The 24,720-nt window shown below is 32.8% G+C and overlaps 3 protein-coding genes across 4 annotated transcripts in view; 1 reads left to right on the top strand and 2 right to left on the bottom strand.

The window, feature by feature from the left end:
- LOC125842790 (uncharacterized) overlaps positions 1–24,720 on the bottom strand; it is a 176,072-nt gene that overhangs the window by 109,069 nt on the left and 42,283 nt on the right. The gene's annotated exons all lie outside the window — the stretch shown is intronic.
- LOC125844268 (LOB domain-containing protein 37-like) lies at positions 3,269–4,779 on the top strand. The gene is made up of 2 exons (XM_049523582.1): positions 3,269–3,970; positions 4,096–4,779. Exons 1-2 carry the CDS (start codon positions 3,787–3,789, stop codon positions 4,563–4,565), a joined length of 654 nt encoding a protein of 217 aa, XP_049379539.1. The 5' UTR covers positions 3,269–3,786; the 3' UTR covers positions 4,566–4,779.
- Positions 9,256–20,757, bottom strand: LOC125841455 (QWRF motif-containing protein 2). The gene is made up of 6 exons (XM_049520628.1): positions 18,915–20,757; positions 16,561–16,680; positions 15,041–15,157; positions 14,848–14,937; positions 9,731–9,838; positions 9,256–9,642 (listed from the first exon to the last, which is right to left on the bottom strand). The coding sequence occupies exons 1-6, from the start codon at positions 20,343–20,345 to the stop codon at positions 9,583–9,585; spliced, it is 1,926 nt and encodes a 641-aa protein (XP_049376585.1). The 5' UTR covers positions 20,346–20,757; the 3' UTR covers positions 9,256–9,582.

Genomic DNA, 24,720 nt, shown 5'->3' with positions numbered 1-24,720 from the left:
AATTGAAAGGAGGCAATGACAAAATAGAACATTTTTGGTCTCGATCTCCTAATTATTGTTGGATCTGAAATGTTGATATCAAATGGAAACAATTCAATAGTTTACCTACTTTTCTTTAATTCTAGATAAGAGATTAAAATAAGCAAACTAACCATATGGTTAAGTGGTTAACTAATTAACCAATAATTACAACCAAAAGTTATGATAGAGTGATAAACGTGTTTTTTTTGTTTTTAATAAGAAGTTTCAAATTTCAGTCATGAAAATTTTTATTGAATTATTGAATGAAATAAGTTTAATTTAGAGTTACTAAACTAGATTTATTTAATTAAGATTCACTTTGGGAAGTCCATTTATTAAAATAGGATATCTCATGAGTCAATATGGATTGTATATCAATCTAATTTTTAGATGAGCTTGTAGATATTGAAATTTTGTGGGACTCTACAAGACGTGTCTAGAAGGTGTGTTCAGTTTCAATTAGAATTCTTGGAGGCTACTCAACCCTAAACCCTAGTTCATTCCTATATAAAGGGTACTAAATTCCCTTAAAAGGCATCTCGAATATTCTACAAATTCATAGAATATTTATATAGATGTCAAATCTAAATCATCCTAGTTCGAGAAATACGCTACTAACGGTTCTCGAATCATGGATAAATCTTAGGAGAGTAGAATCAAGGCCCTTGAATCATGGATAAATCTTAGGAGAGTAGAATCAAGGAAGGAATAGAATTGTACCCGCATATTTATCAATAAAGCTATGTTTCTTCAGATTTTATTTGTGTGGTTGATTTATTTTCCATATACTTAAAATTTGTTACAAACTGAGCTGAATTAATCTGATCAGATTATAATTGATTGAGTTTATAAATTAAAAGCGATAATTAACCGCTCAAACCTAAACAGGTTGGGGAGGACAGGACATGATTTTATAGGCTGATTTTGCTACCCTAACATAGTTTAATCACACCACTTCCATGGCTTTCCAACTTGTTATTGAATGCAAATTTATATACTTACTCTTTCTATCTCAAATTATTTGTGTCCTTTCACTTTATAGTTTATACTCTTTTGAGAAAACATTTATTTGGAGAAATTTTGATTATTTTATTAATATTTATGTATAAATATATCATCTTATTTCGTTAAATATTTACTTTATTTATGTAAAATTTTAGACATCTATTTTTTTAAAATACCAAATAATCGGAGGAAATAATATATAAGTTTGGGGCAATATTACACCAATCTCAACCAGTCAATGATGTAAGAAAAGGAAAATGGCACTATAAGAATCATAGGAAATAACTGGAGAAACTGTGCTTTTCTGTATTTGACTTTTATCCACGGTCTCTAGTTATAGATATTGAAAGCGTTGCCTTAAATAATTGAAACTAATGAGTAATTTTAACACGTTGGTTGATGAGTAGATAAAAAAGAAAAGAATATTAATGGAGCATAACATATTAGAGTATATATATTTTTACTATATATAAGTCCAAAATTCCAATAGTTCTGGTCCTGGCATACCCTCGGGAACATCCATGGTATGCGAAGAAATGTAAAATCTTAACTTAATGGTCCTCTTGTCAATATTGACAGCTGCTCTAAAAGAAGCCAAAATGTTTTGTATATATTTAATTGTCATAATTTCATTTTTTAGAATCAAATTATAAGAATTTTAATTAATATTTTACGATATATTGATATAATATATTAATATCGCTTTGATTTCCAGAAAATAGTTGTAACTGTTTGTATTTATTTTTGGAGTAATTGGATTTAAGAACTATTGTGTTATAAATTTTTGAAGAAACAATTGTAATATATTTTCAAATACGATATGTATTGAAATTACATAGAAAGTTTGATGGACCGTCTTTATCTACTACTGCTATGTTTATCTTTGGATAGTAAAAGATATACAGTAATTCTGTTGTTATGTAGTCAGCATAGAGGGGAAAGAACCAAAGAAATAGTGGAAGAGGTAGCAAGATAAAACCTTATCCGTCTCAGGTATCAACTCCAAATCAATCTCATGAATTTATGACATATATTTGCATATACAATTTTTTTTTAAACTTAATTATGGTACATAAAAACACCCCATATTAATAAATTTTGAGAAAATAATTATTGATATTAGCTTTGGTAATATTTAGTCCCTTATTTGATAGTGTTTCCACTTATGTATAAGTTAAATAAGTTATTAGTTATATTCTCTATTTAGTACTTTCTTATACATAAGAAAACCTAATTAGTAATATCCGAGTTACTAATATATGGATAAATATGATTAAAAATAGAACCGTCCTTGAAATCTCTTAAAGTATATATTAAGATTAAGAATGTGAGATATTTTTGAAAATAAATATTTTTTAGTAAAACCTCATTAAATTAATATATGTGGAACCATAAAATATAGTATTATTTTGTAGAGGTATTATTTAATCGAAAGAGTGTTTCAATACTACAAAATTTGTTCGGAGATGAAATCTCTATGAATTTGAATGAACCCACTTGTGAATACATCATTCATCATGAACTTGAACTCGTGATTAATGATCTCGATTATCACAACAAAATGGATGTTAATGACCTATTGAATAAGTGAAAATGATACATGATCAGAGGTCCAGAGTTAAGAACAAATTGTGGATATCATTGAAAAAAATAACGTTGAAGATGATATAATACCTTTAGAACCAGTTACCATAAGGAAACACTTATATCATCTAGAACACTTCACAATTTTATGGTGCAGTTTGAAAAGCCAACATCGAAACTTTTGGATGCAATAAGAAACTTTAGAGATGAGATTCAGCTAGATTTAAATTTTAACAAAAAACAAAACATAATAGAATCATATTTCACTAAATTGTCTTAGATATATTTGTACTTTTAAAGAATTATTAATTTATAATATTAGTGGGACCATATATTTATAGAAGTGTCTTCTGAAAATATATTATCTTATTATCTTATCGAAATAAGTGATTTTTTCTATTGAATCAAATCGAGACTTGAGAAAAATATTACTATCTTAGAGAGATTAGTAATTAACCCAATATTAATTTAATAAAATTTACTATATTTATTTATCCAATTTTATATAAATATAAATATCTATTTGTATACTCCAAATTTAAAGAAGATAAATATTTAGTACTCTAACACCAAGTTAAAAGAAGATGTAGCATGCCCAGGTGAAGGGTTGAAAAGTGAGTCAAATGTGAAAGGAAAAAAATTAGTTAGTGGAGAAAAAGATATGCGAGCACTCGTCGACGTAGTTGCGTTGGTAAGTGGAGCAAGTTGAGTAAATCGAGGGCAGAGTCTCCCATAGAATGGGCGGAGAAAAGATTCTCAAGTGCTGGCGCTGCGTTGCACTATACCCACCCATTTGCGGAGACACGGAGCCGTTCTAATTACCCAATACTTTTGGAAGCCCTCAAGTTCAACCCCCACTGTACAATACTAATACTTTATTCCCCATCCCACTCAACCTCATCTCATGTCCACTCATTTTACTCAAAAGCCACTCATTATTCTTCACCTAACCATAGTTTAACTTTCTTAATCACGGTTTACCTCACTTCATCCAATAATTCCCCACATCCTATACCCCTTGCTCCACCTTCCTTTTCATCTCTATATATTTCTCTCCCTTTTATTTTCTCCGAAACTCCCTTTCTACTTTCAACATTGCTCCATTGCCTATTAATTTCAATTTTTGTTTGTTTATATATAATTTAGAAAAGAGTTTTAAGTTTACGTTTTCTCATCATGAGTTGCAACGGCTGTCGAATTCTCCGGAAAGGTTGCAATGAGAATTGCATACTCCGACAAAGTTTACAAGGAATTGAAAGCCCTCATGCTCAAGCCAATGCCACTGTCTTCGTCGCCAAATTCTTCGGCAGAGCTGGCCTTATGTCTTTCCTCACTTCCGTTTCCGAATCGCAACGACCAGGTACTAATTACTTTTAATTCAAGTGCATGAAGCCATTTTTAACGCAAATAAAATTCTTATTTTACTTGAATTTTTTTTTTTAAAAAAATAATTATGCTGAGTAGTTTTGTTTTGCGTACCTGCAGCTTTATTTCAGTCGTTGTTGTTCGAAGCGTGCGGAAGGACGGTAAACCCGGTGCACGGAGCAGTAGGATTACTGTGGACGGGTAACTGGCACGTGTGCCAGTCGGCGGTAGAAACAGTGCTTAAAGGAGGCGTGTTACGGCCGTTGCCGGAGTTTTCAGGTGTTACTGCTTCGCCGGAGTTTGATTCCGAAGCAAACGACGTTGATCTGTTTAGATCACAAAGCTCCAACTTCCAATCTAAGAGGAAAATTATAGATGAGGTGTCGGAGGATCTAGATCTCGGACTTACATCCGGATTATCAACGATGGTTACCGGAGGTAAACTGAACCGGCGAACGGAGAAACGAAGAGCGGCAACGCCTTCATTGAATTCCGATGAATCTGATACCACAACTTTGGAAAGTGGTGTTGTATACCATCAAAATCCACAACAAGGAAATGAAACAAAGCTTCTTAGATTGTTCTTTTGAAGATTGATCCAACTTTTAGTTACCGATTACTGATTAACTTAAGATTCAGAAGCGAATTTTGCTTTTTTGTTGTCAAAAATGTTACGCATCTCAAACTTACTAGTTGTAAGTTTTTTGGTAACTTAAGGAGGTAATTAATTAAAATGCTTCCATGGCATCTGGATTTCTTCATTAATGAAGTTTTGAGGGAAAAATGAGAGTTGCCCTTTCTTTTTTGCTTCTTTTTTCTAATGACTCGTAATAAAAAGTCAATTAAGAATATATAAGTAATGTAACCAAAAAAAAATCCTTTTGAGTAATTTGTATTAAAACTTGTAATACTAAACAACTGAAAATTTAGCGTATACCAACTTTTTATACTAAATTCTTTATATTATCAAGTATATATAAACATCGAAAAATAAAATACGTTGTCACATCTGAATTTGCCTCTTGACAAGATATATATGCACAATAACACAAAGTTGAAGGTTTATAACTTACAATTTGTTTCTCATTAATAATAGTCTTGTCATTTATTATGATTTGCCAAATTAAGCTTGACCAAACCTTTTTAATCATCTCAAATGTCTAAGCAATTAAAGCAACGATTATGGTATAAGAATAAGCTTAATTAAGTGATACTCCAAACTTCCAACTCATCTTTAGAAAAATCAACATGAATGACAAATACTTTATTAATATGCTTCTTTGCTCCCCACATAGATATTGCGTTGAGAATCAACAAAGCAATGTACGTATGGACTATGGAGTATGTGAATAATAAAACACGTTCACATTTAAAATGGCTTTTAGATATTTTACCAAAAGAAAATAGAAATTGAGAGGTTCAATAAGATATTCTGGACTCTACTAGACCTAGTTTTTGATTAGTCTACTATATGCTGATAGAGTGCTCAGATCAGCTACCCAATGGGCAAGTCGAGATCAAAAACTTAACAAGCATTGACTTATTTTAAAATTAAAATATACTCATTTTAAAAGTATTTGAGTAAGATTAAAAAGTATTACTCCTTTCATCTTATTTTATATGAGGTAGTTTGACTCGGCACGAAGTTTAAGAAAGAAAGAAAGACTTTTAAAACCTGTGATCCAAAATGAATGATAGAAATTTGTGTGACTATAAATCATTTCATTAAGGATAAAATAGACATTTTATAGTTAAATTGTTACTTTATATAAAAATGTATCATTCTTTTTGGGACTGACTAAAAAAGAAAATAAGTCACATAATTTGAGACAGAAGGAGTATTAAACACTTGTTTTTAGCCTACTCATAAGTCAGGATTCTTAACTTATGAATTTTACTTGTGCGTCATAAATTATAAGTTCATCCAAACAAATTCTACTGACTATAGATTTTCAAGGTCATTGAGTTTAATTTCCTACTTATATAGTGTTTGATTTAACATTTTGACCTCTGCTATGTGTATATTATTTTATAGAGAATAAAACGCGAAATGCATAAGTATACATGCATTACAATAATAATATGTAAATAAAAATGGCCTTAAATTAGACAATTAGTCCATACATTACCATATACAAATATATATGTCCCTCAGGAGTTTATGCAGTTTTTTTTTTTTCGCATTACTTGAGTCAATATAAACTAAAGTTTCGTCATATATCATAATAATAACAATAAGATATATATATATATTATTCGCAGCGAATTATATATCCAACTATCAAGTGTTAGTAGTGGAACATTTTGTTAATGGAGAAAGTTTTTGGTGAAAAGACTTGAACATACCAAAAGTTAGAATGTTGACATAAATAGTGAAAGATCTTGTGTAAAACACAGTTACCATTAAAAAAAATTCAACATCCAGTCAATCTTTATACAAAGAATTGGTCCCCAAAGAAACTACTGAAAGAGCTATCGTTTGAAGATTAAGCAAAAATGACTAAGTTGCTTTCACTACTGAGGTCCAAGCCGCAATCAGATTTAAATACATAAATTTTATTTTAAAAAACTTGAAGATTTCATGCCGAAATTCACAATTTTAAATTGTTTGACTTTCGAAATTTAAATTTAAATTGTGCCACATAAACTGAGAGTATAATAATATGGAAAACTATATGTTGGGAGAAATAATGAAGGCACAATTCGTGCATACCATGTGGCTAATATTTGTGCGTGAGGTCATTCACCTGATAAATGAATCTCACATGACAACCATTTTAACTTCAATCAATATCATATAAAAAAGATTCTGAATATTATTCGTAGTAGTTATAATGTGCCTCAAAGCGTTTTGTTTTGTTTTTGCAAACTGAAATATTTTAGAGGTACTACATGACAGAAATGATGATCTCAATGAGTCAGACAATATAAAAGGTGAGTTAAATCAAATAAAGTAGTAGTTGTTGAACAAGTCAGTATACATATTTAATCCACAAACATTAATTCTGGCTTTTCAGTTTTGAAAGAGCCATATTTAACATGCATTTATATACTCCCAACTTTGGGGGTAACCAATAAAAAATTAAAACAAATTACTAGCTTAGCTAGGGATGACGGGGAGTAGCAAATTGGCCGGTGGTGACTGGTGAAGAGGGTCCTACACACAATTTGCATTATACGTTCATCACTTTATCAATTGCTCGAATACGTAAGAGTGTCAAATGAACAGATTATGAGCGGATTAGATTTACTCAACATCTCTTGATATTTTAGAAGTTTCTTGATGGTTTATTTAGACAACATATGCGATCAAAAGTTTCATACAAAGTAACTTGAATAATGCTTAAACTGATCTACAACAAATCTTGTCCACTTTTAATTTTTATAAGATTGATTTGACAACCCTAACCCCATATACAATAAAGATAAGTGATTTTTAAAATTGAAGATGGATATCTTGCATTGTTACTTTCAAAGTTGCAATCCCCCCNCCCCCCCCCCCCCCTACCCCCTACCTAAATAGCTTTACAAAAAAGATGTTTAAAGAAATATGTTAAAAGTAGGGTCCACAACCTAAATATAGAATATATATATATATAAGTAGAAAAAGAAGGATCCATAATCCACAATATAATTTTAATATAGATATAACAAAAAATATAAACACAAAAAGGTTGAAAATGCAGCAACACACAGCAGTTGGATGATGGCATCATCATATGAAGAAGAGGTAGCAGCACCAACCAAATTTAAGTAGCATATTTTTTAGTCAATATCTAATGTCACATTGCCTAATAATCCATTAACTTTACACAAAAGACTTGGAAGATAAACCCCACCACTACTTATAACATATTCTTTCCTATTTTATACTACTAGTTTTCCTTCTATTCTATGTTTTTCTTTTTTGTTCGTCCTAAAAAAAATTCAATTTAATTGAAAGTTTTAATCCCTCCCTTGATTGGTCCAATGTTCTCTATCAGCTTGTAAATATTATGTTTTATATTTACAAATAAATATCTAAATTTTATTTTTAATTTTTTTTATCAGTTAAAGTATCATATAAATTGAAACGAAAATGTACTATATTTTTTTTTTGGTGAGGACTGAGGAGGATATTTCTTGGGCTATATATCACCAGACACACAACCTACCAATAAATTTGTGAACATTGTAGAGACCTTATTATTATTATTATTATTATAAGTGATTCATGAACTGTATATAATTTGGACCATTTGAATATAGTGAGGTCCACAAAATCGATGGCTAGATTTAGAGGACCACCACCATGTAATGTAGTTTAGGGCCATAGGCCCAATATCTCAGACAGAAATTTGGATTCGATTATATCATTGGGTGAAGAGTTTTTTTAAGACAAATTAAGAGGAGTTACGAGGCGCACAAGATTGTTGACTATTTATTTTCTACTCTATGTTTTAGTTATTCAATAACAATGTTGTTCATTTTGTTGTATCAAGGCAAGTCACAACAGAACAGTTGGCACATGCTTTGTTATATTATCGGTCGACTACCTGAATTTTTATTTTGTTGGTGAGATTCGATAGTCCACCTTGGTAAAAGTGAAGAGTACAAGTCTTCCCGCACGCCTCGGGAATCAAATCTTTATAGTCAACCTTTAAACTGTCGGTAACTCTTGCTTTAGTCAAATACTCAGATGTTTAAAAGAGAGATAAATACTCATATAAACTAAGGCTAGTGTATAAAATACCTTAAGAAGACTGACAATGTGAACTAATTAAAGTGAGAATTACTTAAATGGTCACTGACTTTAGGTGGACGCATAGAGATTAAACTTATTTCAGTTAAAATCTTACGAAGTATAAATTTGTGTGAAATTAAATGTGATGTTATAAATGCTTCTTTTGCTTGAAGAAAGCTTTTAATTGTAGTTTTGGAAATGAATCAAACATAGTCGTCCTCCAAATTCTTTACTTAGTAACATGGAGTATCAAAGTAAAGTAACTATATAACCATACCTAGTTATTTTGGTTAAATGTGGATTTGATATTTTAAAGAAGGTTGAAAATATCAATAATAAGAAGAAACAATAAAACTAGAGTGACATTACCAACATAACAAGAATAATCTAACATTGCGTATTAACACAAAAGAAAGAAACTATCTTTTCCCCCTTTTTAAGCTTGAGAAAAGTTTAATTGCAAGTTGGAAATACTAGTAAAAGGGGGAAAATGTGATGTAACAATCAAATTCTTCTGAAGTCATATAGACACTGAAACAAAAAAAACACACAGAAAGTTGCACGAACTACTGAATCATTGTCTAGTTAGAATTTTACATTATATATACACGAGTTCTTTTTTCTCTTCTTCCTTGACAAACAGTGGAAAAAGAAAAGAACGAAAGATTAGAACATGTATACAACTAATTAGTGAGAAAGAAATCACTTCCGAAATCATCTTCTGATAGAGAAAAATACACTGAGATTAGGGCGCGCAGATGTGTTGCAAAAAAATGCCTAACAAGAACCAGGACTACTCATCGTTCTCTTGCTCTGGCCACCGTTACTATAGGGTGTTAGCATTAAAAATTGGTCAAAATAAGATCAGTTCTACACCTGTCATGTCAGGTTGTTGATCTGCGGTTATGTTGTATTACGTGTGTTCTCAAACTACAGTCTTTAACCTGTTCCACAAATTATAAATGTTAAAATCATAATCTGAGTAACGCAGAAAAGTACTACAAAGCAGAACAAACGAAAGGGCTGCATTACCTGCATTGTTGCTATCAACGTCAAGAAATCTTTGCACTGTTCAAGAGAAGCCTGTTCTTTGGCAGTTACTTTGGCAAGTTCACTTACCAAAGAATTTAATTCCTCCACCTGAACAAAATGAAAATCCCTTTTTAGGCATCCAATGTATGTATTTGAACACTTCAGCATATTACTACTGAGATGAAGCAACAAGTTCAGTTTTAAGGAGGAATTGCAGTGCTATTGGTATAACCACAAGATACATGTCAGGAACAGTTACTGCCCACTTTCACAAATCAAACTAGAGACTTTTAACCCACGAATCTCTAATCAGATGCTTCTACAACCCACATTTTTCATCACTGTTTACAGTCTTGGATAGCTATTGGTCCTTAGGTCATCTACTTCCACCATGCAATAACAAGAACTGTATTGCAACTACATTCTGTCATTCGGTCATGAAAACAAGCATGTCATAGTCAATTTGACAGTGATACAGACATACACAATGCTCATATATATTCACCAGTATAAACTGACACTTAAAGAGTGGGAACCCAACTGAAGAATTGTACTCGACATTGTAGTTAATAAAGATAGCAACGAGATAAATTTCACCAACAGATAGGTCTAATTGAGATACAGAAGCATCTGCTGGTGTAATACTAGTTAATGGGACACAGAATTTCCTGAAAATGCTTCCTTTAGAAGACTAATTCATTATCAGGAATGATCAGAAGACCATCTTTTCTGTTTCTTTTTTTAAACTAAGGTAAACTGCAAAGACCATTTTCATCAAGCAATACATAACCTAGTGACTGCAGAGGGGCCTGAGTTAGATAGTTCCTCGGTGAAATCCTTTGTCAAGATGATAGGAGAGGAGAAGAAACCAGGCGAAGACTTTGTAATTCTCTCCTGGTGTTGATATTTTTTAAAAATTACCTACCTTCATAAATAACTCCCTCCATTCCATATTAATTGAATTTTTGAGGCATTTTTCATTTTTCAAATTAACTTAATTGTTCAGTTTTCAATACTACTTTTAGAGTGTTCTTCCAATTTTACCCTTCATTTGGATTTTCAATGTGATGACTTCAATAAATTTGACAATAATTAATAAGGGTAAAAATGGTAAACTATGTTCAATTTATGTCTTAATCTACTTTTCTTAAAGGGTGTGAAACACCTTAAAAATTCAATTAATATAGAACGGAGGGAGTGATAAAAAATAGAATACGAATCCGTGTGGAGAAATACTTGGAAGACTGAAAAAAAAAGCAACTTATTATGTGGTGGATCACATGGAATGTTTTACGGTGCAAAACTTGAGAGATTGATTGCACATCGGTGAGATGGAGACGTATCTGCAAGAGAAGTGGCGAGACCCCTCACTTCTTCATTGCGAGTACGCAGATGAGTTTTGGAATTTGGTGTACTCTCCTTAAAAACTGGATTTGGTGTACTGCATGTTTAACATTTCATGGCTGCTTTAGAACAGTTACCGAAGGCATTGTGACTAGGAGATCGCATCAAATTAGAGAGAAAGGTCAGTGAATAGAACCTTCAACCTTCATGAACCTTCTAGCAGACTGGAGAGAAACAAAAAATAAGTTTCAAGGGTTGAGAAGCCTATGTGAAAATCAAGACTGCCTACTTTTCGACTTGTATTTCTGGTACAAAGAAGATACTTTTTGTAAAGATATTTATTAGATTTTTCTGAAGCTTAATACTAGACACTTTTATCTATTTAACTTTTGGCACCTCCTTGTGTCTATGAATGAGATGATTCTTTTGACTAATAAAAACAATTAAAAAAAAAGGAGAGAACGTAAATGCATCCAGGTAGCAGGACTGGTCAGCCCTAACTAGCTGAGCATTGAGGCATACTAGTTGCCATTTGTTGCTTATCAGGGTAACAGGATTGGACAACGTTGGATTAAAGCAATTACCCCATTTCTACAAAAAATAAGCCGAAGTCCCAGATTCCTAACCACTCAAACTAATAGCTTTCAACAGACAAAAAAGTACATATGATAATCCTAAAAAATTCCCTCATATGGCACCAATGAGATCCAAAGGTTTCGAATGCTTAAGAGACATAGGCAAAATAATCCTACAGCTAACTGCTTAATTTTTTAGATGAGGTGGTTCAAACTATCCAATATGTTTTACTGGTGTTGCTTGGATACAATCAAGAAGACTTGATGCAAGTGAAAACTAGAAAATTGGAATAGACTTATTCTGGAAGACATATTTAGGCCTATTCTGGAATTTGGCAACAATGTTTCATGGTTAATCAGCTCTAATTATATGCTAACAAATGGTTGTATGGCGTCGTTTCGTAAGACATTAGGTTAACTCATCTTTTATATATTTCAAAGGGAGACATTGGGTAAACTCAGTGAAGAACTGGAAATCCAAGTCTAATGATAGTGTAATCAAGTGCAAGTCCCCAGGTTGTAATTTAATCAGCCAAACAAAAAAACAAGCAACTTGGCAAATGATATCTAAACAGATTAAGGTGAGGTTCTCAGATCAGGGATGGCCCATTATCCACAGAATTTAGAACCCATCTGCCACGGGCCCTCAGGGAATTCTATGTTATCAAAAGAAAAAAAGAAGTGAGGTTCTCAGATTTTTTTCAATAACCCTCCAAATCCTCTGTTCATGTATTTGTCATTTCCATCATATATTCTGCCTTATATTACAGTTCACACTCCCCCCCNCCCCCCCCCCCCCCCCCCCCCCATACATAACTCCATTTTTATGTCTCAAAATTTTGTTGTAGTTTACTAATGGAAATCCATCCCTACATGTCAGCTTCTATAGCCCAGAAAAAACTAATTAGGAGGTGACCAAAGTAAAAGCTTAAGGCTCTAGGGTGAATAATGACAGCTAATTCATTTTCCTGAATAGAAAATCTGTGGAGCAGCCAGGATAGTAGAGTCTGAGACTTCAGCTAGGCATCGAAGTGTGAATCCAATGATACTCCCATCTATGTAAATCAAATTATGCTCCCTCTATATGGTGATGTTAGTTACAGCTAAGGTTTTCAATTTATTCATCTTCAGGTAGACAGAAAGGTGAGCATAACAAGGAAAGAAAGTAACAGGGATCAATATAACCTTTTAACATGAATTACAACCAGATAGGGCTCATAGGCTTCATCGGATAAATTTTACATTATGGAAAAGCTCATCTCATGAGCTTTTCCATTCAAGGTTTTAATCCAGATTTGAAATTCTGGCACAACTATCTGCAGTCCAAGGAAGCCTCAGTGTCATAGCATTACATAATCTATGGCAATACATTCACTTATAAGTCTTTCTCAAAAAAAAAAACATTCATTTATAGGTCACTTTGAATATAAAGGAAAAACATTAGCTACAGGATTAGAATCTGTGCTGCAGCGGAACTGCGGAAGATACACGTATCCAGAACTTCACTGTTTCACTAATTATGCTGGTTTCAGAATATCGCTCAACTTTTTTCTTTTCTAGTTCAACCAGTGAAACTGCAAATTGCATCCATTGTCATACATTGATATGGATGACAGGGTATTTGAAATAACCTAACATTTCTACTAATTGACAGAAAGGTGATATCTCTTCCAAATTGTTTTTTCACTTCTAACTTTATAACAACAAATATATGCATATATCTGGAACAGAGCTTCCTCAGACTACTGGGCAAAATCATTTCAATCGAAACAATGAAATTGGATCAGAGAATGAGAAGGCTTTCAATCTCTTGCTTTTTCCCCTTAACACAATAGCAGACTATGAACATTGCTTTGATTCATCAGTAAGCACCAAGTCTAACAGATAAAATCCAACAAATCTGCCTAATATTTTTACCACAGTAAATTGCATTCCGTAGTTCTGGAAACAAAGTGTTTTAGCATGACAGACTTCTTTTGGCTTAATTTTTCCTTGTCTTTTCTAATTGCTTTTTCTTATCACTGTACTCCTTTCAAGGTTCTGAAAATTGGTCTTCAAATATGGAAGTCGATCTTTTTTCCTTCTTTTCCCTAATACTTTTCCTCTATGAGATTGTACTCTGAAGATAAAAAGGGTTCCAGATTTCATGTAATAACCTAATTTAACCAAGTTCCTTGTTTTTCTTTGTTAAATAATTCTGGGCTTGTTATTATTTTTCTTAATCAGTTGTGGGTTGTGGGTTTGTTATTATTTTTCTTAAATATTTGTGGGCTCTAGGCCAGCTTGCACGCACCTCGACCAATTCCACGGGGGTACCTCCTACCTCCCACCAGCACAAATAGTGTGTAACTATGTCCACCACGGCTTGACCAGACGAAAAAAGGATCACCTAGTATTTTTGCCTCCGCCGAGATTTGAACCTGAGAGCCCATGGTTTAAAGTTTAAACCCACTTCATGACCAGGTCACGCCCTTGGGTTCCCTTGTTATTATTTAGAAGTTCTTATGGAATTCTCCGCTTTACAATTGCTTTGAATGCAGCAGTTTAAAGAGTATGCCTGTTCCTATAATACCAAGTCAAAAGAAATGTAGCCGCACCAGCGGAACCTGACAAATTATCTTTTTAAGAGAGCTTTTTATTAAATTAGATAGTAGTATTTCATTAAAGCGAAGTACCAAGGGAGTACTACAAAAGAACAACAAAAAGATTACATCCCCGCAATTTGTTCCTTCACAAAAAGTATAAATTCTGTAAGCACCTATATTTTACAAAAGATATATGATGTTTTTCTCCATTAAGGCATCTCTCTTATTTTGAAATACGCTGAGATGAGAAAGATGAATGCTGCTTCTTTCACTTGGTATTTTTTATCGCTTGAGAATAGTAAAAGGTAACAGATTTAAAGAGGATCCATGCTGCACAATTAGTTTATACATAGGACCAATCTTTTTTTTTGGGTAACCGAGAAATTTCGAAGGGCCAGTGACACAGAAGAACAATTTTCTAGCTATTTAATACAAACTCCAACATCAGTTGTGATCTACTTGATAGACAATATTTTATTATGTTTTCATATCCCTAACAGACTTATCAAACACAAATGAAAAACAAAGAGAAACCAGTAAAATGACTATGCATTAACCGAATTCAAGGTAACAATCAGCATTAACAGACAGATGACTAGATTAGTGAGGTTACCTTGCCCAAAATGCAACCAACTGAGGTTGCCATTGCCTGCATCACACCATGTGCTGAACTAATAGCATCCTTCAGGTTTTGTATGTTAATCTGCTGATATTAACACAGAAAAATTACAAGTGGCCTCTTTGTGATTCAGTGAAGAACAGAAATAAACCTAAAAGCAAAATATGTGTGTCACACAACTACATACATTAGCTCCTCCAACAACCGGCAGACGGAGAGTGCTAGCTTTCAGGGCTTCAATTGCTCCAAGAAGTGAGATAGAGTGTTCTTTATCAAATGAAGCCCAAACTTCTAAGGACATCATCTACATACGAAAAGAATCAACTTAGCTCAGCAATGATCATATCATGCCTACAGTTATTCTCTTTCTGATCATTATAACAAGGCCAAATCAATTATATCAACTTGAAGACACTTTCCAAGAGTACTTAGCTCAGCAATGATCATATCATGCCTACAGTTATTCTCTTTCTGATCATTATAACAAGGCCAAATCAATTATATCAACTTGAAGACACTTTCCAAGAGTCTCAGAGGCTTGTTCAGAGTAACGAATTGCAGTTAATATAAAAAAAAACTATCAGATTTCAGATCTGGACTTGGTTTGCAGATAAATAGCCTCTACATTTGCTGAAATAACTGACGAGGATGGATGATATATGAAAAATAAAAGATAGTATTGTGCACAGAAAATGTAAACCAAGTGAGGAAACTAGTTGCAATTTTATTTGCAAATCATAGTCATAAAGTAAGTGGTTTAGGGTTTTTTCGTATATTTTGAAGGTGAAAACTGACATCTAATTGTATATGGTAATCTTACTACTGCAAGTCAGAGACTACTTTTAGTGAAATGGTATCCTGTGGAAAATTAGAAGCGTGTGCAAGCTGGTTCGGACACCACCGTCATTTTAAAAAGGGGAAAAAATAAATAAAACAAGAAATTGTCCTAAGGTAAATGCATTTCTGAAAAGAAACTTGCTGTCTCACTCTTCAATACTTGAGCACCATTCTACTATGAAAAGTTCATCTGACACCCAGTAAAATGGGTTCAAATTCTACTGGAATTTTAGTTCTATCTCAGGAGTCGAAGTTACTTCTATTTCAGTACAATAAATTTCATCTGTTTTCAACTATTTTTTAAACCATTGTGCCCACATAAACTTCAAGTTGTATTGGCATGGTGGAAGTATCTATTCATCCCATTCTTCAAATTTTTACTTTGACTTTATGCTACCAAAAAAAAACCGAGTGAACTTGCGGTGATCCAAATTTCAGTAGAAAAATCTGACAAAAAATTTCAAGTGTAAAAGATTATTACTTGCTGGGATTTTACAATTTTTAGTGAATCTTGTTTCTTTATACTCAATGAAGGACCTGAATTGATTCCCCACTTGTACATTCAATTTTAGTCATGATTCATGGATGACACAGTTGAGGGCTCTATTTCATATGCCAAAGAGGTAGATCAAGCAACACCATAATTCAATAATAATCAGCAGAGGAAAGAGGCAATTATGAAGCTTAAGAAGCAAACAAATACCCAAAAAAGTTGGCTGCAGCAGGTTGGTTGATTTGACCATGTAGGGAATATGTTTTTAACAAGAATATATCAAAATAAGGATGAAAATAGCAGATCATTTCACCGAAAATCCAGTAGAAGTTATAATATTGAAAATGTGCTACGGGAAAAAAGGGCTGAGACCATACCTGTCCCTTTAAAATGGAAGCTAGCTTCAGTTTTTGCCTCAGCAACTGTAGCCTGTGTCTCTTCTTAGTGACTGTATCACGTAGGTCTGAGATTGTTATCCATGCATTCCACAGAGTTTTCTGCAAAAGAGCTCAATATGTTTTTAAAATGGATCACAATCTTGCTTATGAATTAGCAGGATCTTAATAAAGGAACTAAGATAATGCCTTCAAAAGGAAGACAGTAAAGTGGCCTCGATAAATAGAACACTCTGTTCATTCTTTTTGTAGCAGCCTACATGCAGCCATTCAGTACCTAATGCGCTGATAGACAGTGTGAACATCCAAAAGAAATTAGCTAGAACAACATTTTGTATGGTCGAATTGCAAAATTCAATACCTTTTTTCTTTTAGAAAAGTTGCCTACTGTGATAAACAATTACTAGATTGACAAATACAATAACCTAAGGAGTCGTTTGGTTTGAATTCAAGGTATGATGGGATTAGTTATGCTAAGATTAATTTTTATTGAGTGTTTGGTTTGTTGTATTCAAAATAATAAATTTTAAGAACAATTTATTTGTTTACAAAAATACCCTTCATGAATGTGAAAAAGCGATGTATAAAAAGGGTTTAAAGGAATATTTTTGTCATTTACTTATTTTTTCCCGGGTTAAGTTATCCCGGGATTACTATACCACCCAAGGAGAGGGATAACTTATCCCGGTACTATTTATTAATCCCGGGGTAAGTTATTACGGACTTGCCAACCAAACAACAAATTAAGTGACGCTATAATTTAATCCCAGGACTATTTAGTGTTATCTTTCACACCAAACAACCCCTAAGTGATTAGCACAAACTCCAATATGTGGAACAATAGCATAAACCTTTTTAAAACACAGAAATAGATAACTTCTTAATTGTACCACTTGATATGCATGAATCTCAAACATGAGCTGGTAAAACTATAAGCAAAAGAGTCTTCATAACAAGTTTAAAAATTATGCTGCTCAAATCATAGAAAGTATTTCTATAAACAAGAACTCTTTCCATTTTCCCCAACAGAGGCCTGATCTCTGACAATGAGCCATTTTAATATCCAAATACAATGGTTAAGTAAAACTAGCCAAAATGTCATGTAAGGACCAGTTGCAGTTGTTCCAATCTTATAGCCACCTAGTTAATTGAAGCTATTTTCATGACAACTTGAACAAAGTGAATGGGATCTGATCAAAGCTTTCTAAGAAAAGAAGTGCAGAACCATCAAATTGCTCAATGTTAACAGATAGAATTTCACTGGAAAAAAAAAAAGAGTCCCCTAAATTTTACCTATCTCAATAGCAAGTGATAAGAACAACGGCCAAATAGATGAACTTATAGCTTTAGTTAAAAACTTCCATGCAACATCTCTTATCCACAAACTAGAATTGAACAGTTAATTTATAAGACCAGGAAGCAAGAGAATTCCTTACTAGGCTATTGGCACAGCCATGCTCCTAGCAATATGAACTTATTAGTTTGGACAGCAGCTTCGGACACAATCTTAACATGAGATAATTGTATAAGGAACAAAAGAATAAATATCAGCTGGTAGTTTTTGTGCAAAGAAGCTAATCAATATAGAAATCTTTTTGCTCATTCTCTGTTAGATAGCCAGCCAACCAACCATCGGAATCTCTCGTTGCAACGTTCCGGTGAACCAGACAATGCCTAGGACTGTTATTCAGACTCTTCGATGCTGGAGGGGACAGAAAAGAAGAACCAGAGGAGTAGAGCTTGGAATGTAATCCCACAAGCTGTTATGCAGATTATATGGAGAGAACAAAACCGAAGGAAATTCAAGGAATAGGTAAAATGTTTGATCAGATTTTAAAATTGCACCTTTTTCATTATTTTAGAAGTAATAAGAACCCCACATGTATAGAAAACAAGATGGATTCCCAGATAGGACCGCTAATCTCTAAAGGTCTATGCAATTCAACCAGTGCCTTCTTTGTCCCTAGATGTCATCCATTGCCTACCAAAGAAAACATCCTGTAAGAGAAACAATTTGAAGTGACTAGTTCTCATAGTTCTTCTGCAAATATAAAGAACCCCTTTCTCTTAATTCTCACAGCACACATAGTCAGAGCAAAACAGCTAGAGGTGAATGGCATCAATCAATCAACTACAACTTAATTCCAAACTAGTTGGAGTCCGCCTATGAATCCTCTATATATTCTGCTTCAGGCCTATTTGATTCATAATGGTAAGTAATTTGTCTTTTAAGGCAAATTAGGGTACAAATTTCAGGATAGCAAACACACAACATAGATGAGAACTCCAATTCAAGTTAAGAGATTCAAACTTTCAAGTAAAAAATGCAGCTTTACCTCTGCACTGTGTTTCTGCACCAGCAAAGTTGCTTCATTCGTAGCATTTACAAAGCGCCACTGTAAGTATCGATTGTAAAGAAGCCGCAGCAAGTGTGCATCAACAATTCGGTTTTCCCCTACCTTCCCCCTCCGAACATCAACAGCAAAACTAAGAACTGATGGGGTCTCAATGAAGTTACTATTGATGGTGCTCACCACATTTCTGACACGAGATGGACTAGGCATTCCTCTGGAAGGAGATGATCCTATAAGCTTACTAGGAGATGCAGAGCGAATGCCACCACGAATAGGCGATGACATTGCTCGAGGGGACGATACTGGGAAATCACTATGGTACTTTCTCAACTTTGGTGGCGCAACCAGTTTGGACCCTGGACTTGTCGATAGAGGTGAACCTGGATCCTGCAATCTCCTCAACCTACTGTTTGTTTCTTGCCAAAACCTAGCAGAAACTACAATCCCACGAGGCACACCGCGTATACGAGAACTCCCACCACACTCCTGCACTCCTGTACTACCAGAAGAAACACTATCCGTGTCAGATGCAGTAAGATCAGATGGCAGAGTAGAATCATTATTGGCTGAATTTACATCCTGTGCTTGTTCAACAGCCTTTAAAGGCTCTGCATTTCCTAAATCAAAACTCAACCTGCCATCAAATGAAGCCCTCCTTTCATCAATCATAGATTGCTGAAGTGTCCTAATTACATTCCCAGATCCAATAACCTTGTGTCTGTCCCCATTACTACAATCTAAGCTCGTCGCCAGCAGATTCCCCTGCCTAGACCTCCCCGGCCAACGGTGCTGATCAGCAGGCTTAGAATTATCCAACTGATCCGCCCCATCAGCTTTCCCTCTAAGGGGAGTAGTAGTCCTCCTCCTCTCAGGGGTACCCTTCCTTAAACTACTCAAATTTGGAGAAGGTGGGGCCGCTTTTGTCTTACTTACTGGAAGTGAATAGGTTTCCCCTTGAAAAGATACAGATAAACTCCTAGTAGATGTCACCAGCAGCTTTGTTGCTGCAGAAACTTCAGCTGCATTGTTTACTTTTGAATCAAGATCAGCTGTAAGTGGCCTGGAAACTGAGGTCCGTCTCCTGTCCACTGAAACAGATCTTTTGGGAGCTGTAACCGGAGTATTTGACAAAAGGGTAGAGCCCGAGTTTCTTGAAATCAAAGGAGACGGAAATCTTCTACTAGAAGAAGAAGTTGAAGATACTGAAGAAGAATTTGAAGAAGAAGTTGAAGGAGAAGGAGACATATACCGAGATTGAACAGTTCTTGATTTGGGTCTTTTTGGGTTAACAACTCCATTGTTGTCTTTCTCAGAGGGCAGTAATGGGGGTCTTCTTGAAGTCTCATCTTGTGATGGGGTTTTGGGGTTTTGTCGGCCAGTTGAAACTGCTCCAGAAACAGCAGCAACCATCATCACACACACACACACTTTCTCACTCTCTCTCTCCAAAATGGGAATTCACCTCTCACATTGTACTTTCAAAACAAAATACACCTACCCATTAACTCTTTCCATGTCTCCATGGCTAAAATCCTGCAAGAAAGATTCAAGATTCAAGAAATCCCACCATAACTCAAAACCCCATTATGTATTTCTGCTAAAGTCCACATTTTTTATCAAGATTATACAGCTAAAAAGGGGCAAATTAAAGGAAAAAGATGACGAAACAGAAAAAGTTTCCGGCGAGAGTGAAGAGGAAGAGGTGAGGGGAAAAGGGTCAGATTTGGGGGTACAGTAAATTGGTGCATCTTTTAGCTATGGGTGATTTTGGGGTTTTGTGAATCTTTGGAAAGACGTTACGCTAAGCAAATCACAATTTTTATGTTACAATTATATTTCTTAATCATATTTAATTTGCTTCCTTTCCACTACTTTATAATAATGTAATTTAGTAGTAGTAATTAGAAAATGATTATTTCACTTATTTGCATCAATTAAAACAATTGCTAATCTTTATTTTTGTTGATTGCAAGTGGAGTTCGTAGGTATTGATGGAGGTGTCCCAACTCCATATAAATAATAATTAATTAAAAAAAAAAAAAAAACTCCATATAAAAGCTCCCATACTTGAAATGCAAGTAATTACTTTAATAATTTTTTTTGCTTTTTAAAATTTTTATCCATTCCCTTCGTAATGAATATGACATATCAAGAGAAATATAATGTTTTAATAACTCCATAGTATTTAAGGGGCAACTTTATGGATCCTTCATTTATTTTTTAAATTTATTAGTATATTAAAATCATAATTAATTTTTCAATAATACCTCTATATAAAAAAAAGTTAAGAAAAAAAACGTTAATAATGATAAATTCGATTTTAAATAATGCACATAGAACATCACACATATATAGAAAGAAGAAAAAATATAAGTATAAGTGAAATGTTGAAATAGTGATCTACTTTTTCTTTTTAGTTATTTTGTTTTCAAATATAAACATAATTGAGTTATATTTCAATATAAAAAAATACTATAACTCTATTAAGATAAATTGAAAATTTTGATCAACATTGGACAAGTAGTCTACTAGACCATAACCATTCAACTATTTCTAACTCTAGTTGTTGATCTTTCTTTATAGATCTAAAATCTAAATAACCTTATATACAAAATTTGCACCATTGGTTTTTATTTTTTGGACAAACATGGAAATTATATTTTTTTGCTATATGACAAATTAAACTATTTATACTTATTATTTCAAATAAGAAAGACATATTATACTTCTGTTAAGGCTTGGGTGTCAAATCAATTCTAAAAAAAAAAAAATCAAAATTAAGAATCTTTATATACCCTACTTCCTAGTTCCCTCAGTTATACTATACTATGAAGTTAAATAACATATATCTCCATAATATTAGAAATTTGGACAGCTCAAAATAGTTGAAAAGTTAAAGCCCTAGCTAGTAGATTCCATTTGTTCCTAGGGGTCATACTAATCTTGGTCATCTTCTTTTAGTTACTTTTTTAATTAATTAACTACCTATAATTTTGTTGGGCAGCAAGGCTATTTATATAGGTTAACTAATATTACACAAATTTCATAGTTTGACTATTAAGTAGGCCCTTAAACAAGAAATGCTTAAAAAATTAGCAGCTAATAGTAATTAGAGGCAACAGGCCAAGGAATCTATAATTTGAGCAAAGATAACTAGAATGGGGTTTTAAAGAGTTCAATTATTATACAAAGTCGACATATATATAGATTATTTGCATAATATGATTAAATTGATTTACAACAATAAATATTTGTTTATTATAAGGTTAATATGCACACTAAAAATATATATAACTTAAATATTTTAAAGTAAGACAATAATGACATGGATGGATACAATTCATATAGGCATTAAATTTGTGTGTTTTATTTGCATGTGAGCATTGCTAAATTTAGTGAAGTTCCAACACTGTAGAGAGTAATAAAGTACATAGTATATAGTTTGTGTATATCAGAAATAAGTGTATGCCAACTTTTTAAGTTGAGTGTCAATTGTGTCTGTCTAAAGTTGTTCATATGGATCAAATGTCTTTTTCACTAAACATTCCATTCTTTTTTCTATATAATATATGATGATCCATCTAAGTTTCCTCCCTAGCTTTATGAATGGAACATCTACCACAATACTAAAAAAATATGTTTATCTTCAAAAAAAAAACATACATCTTGTTTAACATACATAATTGATTCACGTTTACAAACTTTCTAATATAGTTTCATGTTTGACATAGTAATCAATTAAAACATCAAAACCACCATAGTAATATACACTCAAACTCACCTACAAAGCAAATTGTAGCACTACTTAGGGATGTAACTAGAATTCTAAGTTGTCTTTTTTTAAATTCAGAATATATAATTAAACTCAAAATTCTGAATTCGTCTCTACCATTACTAATAAGAGCACTATTTCCCCATTGAAAAATGTTTGGTTATTCAAATAAATTTTTCGATTGAATCAGTGAGAAAAGATAAAATAGCATGAATGTTTTTCCTTCGGAAAAATTGTCACTATTTCAACAAGAATATATTTTCCCCATGCATCTTCTCATTGAACTGGTTTAGAAATGAGTGGAAAAATCATGTCTTATGGCACACTTTTTTTTTACTGATTTGGGGTACGAAAACCTATGTTTTTAGTAGTGCATGACTTACATAAAATTTAATTTTATGGATGGTATTAATCACAATACATTCCAAACTTGAGATAGTAGGAGTATAAAAGATTACCTTGAGGATGGGAAAGGAAGAAGTAGTAAGTAATGGGTACTCTTGCCTTGTAATCTTTGCAAACTAAAAGGTTCTAATAATATATATATGCTTCAAACTATTTTATTTTTTTTGGTTAAATATTAATAATCGAAAAAGTTCTTGCTAGTTCCAGCGCCCTAGTAATAAGATGCTCCGTCCCACTCATTATTTCTTCTATTTTATGTCTTAAAAATATATAATATTTCCCTTGCTTTTGCCGCATTTTGCTTCTCTCCTTGTTCCTTCACTTAGTTTCCTTCGCCTTAAATTATTCAATACCCTATCTAATATTTAAACGAGTTGAGTTATGACTCGTTTGAGTTGATCATTAACTTAACTAGTTGATAACTCGAAATAATCTATTAAATTATTGTGTCAAAACAAATTTTATTAGAATAGAAGTGAAATTAGAGCAACTCAATGAGTTATAGTTCAGTCCAAACTTAAATATACAAAATCGAAGTTATGTAAAAAAAAAAAAAAAGGATGGGTGGGTGGTTTATACCCCATTAATTATGTGGTTCATTTTGACCCAACTATTTAAACTTGATCCAAGAAAACTTTTGGCTAACAAGGCTATACCCGTTTCCTTTTTTACGGCTAATTAAGTAGTTATTATTATTATTTCAAGAAGTAAATGATTGCAAATCTTAAAGTACATAAATATGTATAAATTAATTAGTATGTACCCGGAACCCCACTCTCGATCCCGACCTTAATCCGACTACGATCTCAATAGTATTTTTCAAGTCCGATATTATTATTGTATTTTTCTCATATTATACGGAAATGCTCTCGGGATATATAATATTTTCTTATGAGTATTAACTAATCACTAAAAAATTATATTTTTCAAAAAAACTTTCTAAAAATACACTTTTCTTCGTGTGAAACACACCCATAGTATTTGATGTTGTACCAGTAGTACTCTAAACCATAAAAATATTTTGGGGATTAGTCTCTAGGCCACGTATAACATTATTTGGGAGATTTGATTTAATTTTATAGTCATATATAAAATGTTTTTTTTCTTTACAATTGATCTGTAAATAATATTTTCTTTTATTTAATTTATAAATAATGATCATGAGAAATCATTTCACGCCTTTTATTATTATTATTATAAATAACTATAAAAAGAAAAAATAGTCAAGAATCATATGTTTTGAGTTAATTATGTAAAACCAACCAGTGTAGGTACGTAGCAGGTTCATGAATAATGTGTGTGTCTCATATTACATCAAAATACGTAATAATTTAAAACAGATCCATTTGTTGCCAAACATTCACATATATTATATTGTCAGAATTTTCATGTCCAAAGAAGTATTCAGTTTTATTTTTTTTGAATTTATGTTCACCCGTGACTTTATTTATTTCCTATATATGATATGCTTCTGTCTTTTAATAAGAAAGAGATGATCAAGGTGAAAGTTGGAGCAAGTAGGGCAACACAATAAATGATGGGTTAATTTCATATAATTAACATCATTCAAATTCAAACCTTTTTTTTTTTAGTTTATCCTCGAGGTCTGAT

Source organism: Solanum stenotomum, chromosome 1 (genome assembly GCF_019186545.1).
Source record: "Solanum stenotomum isolate F172 chromosome 1, ASM1918654v1, whole genome shotgun sequence".
NCBI lineage: Eukaryota > Viridiplantae > Streptophyta > Magnoliopsida > Solanales > Solanaceae > Solanum > Solanum stenotomum.
This window is presented reverse-complemented; position numbering and strand designations above follow the sequence as displayed.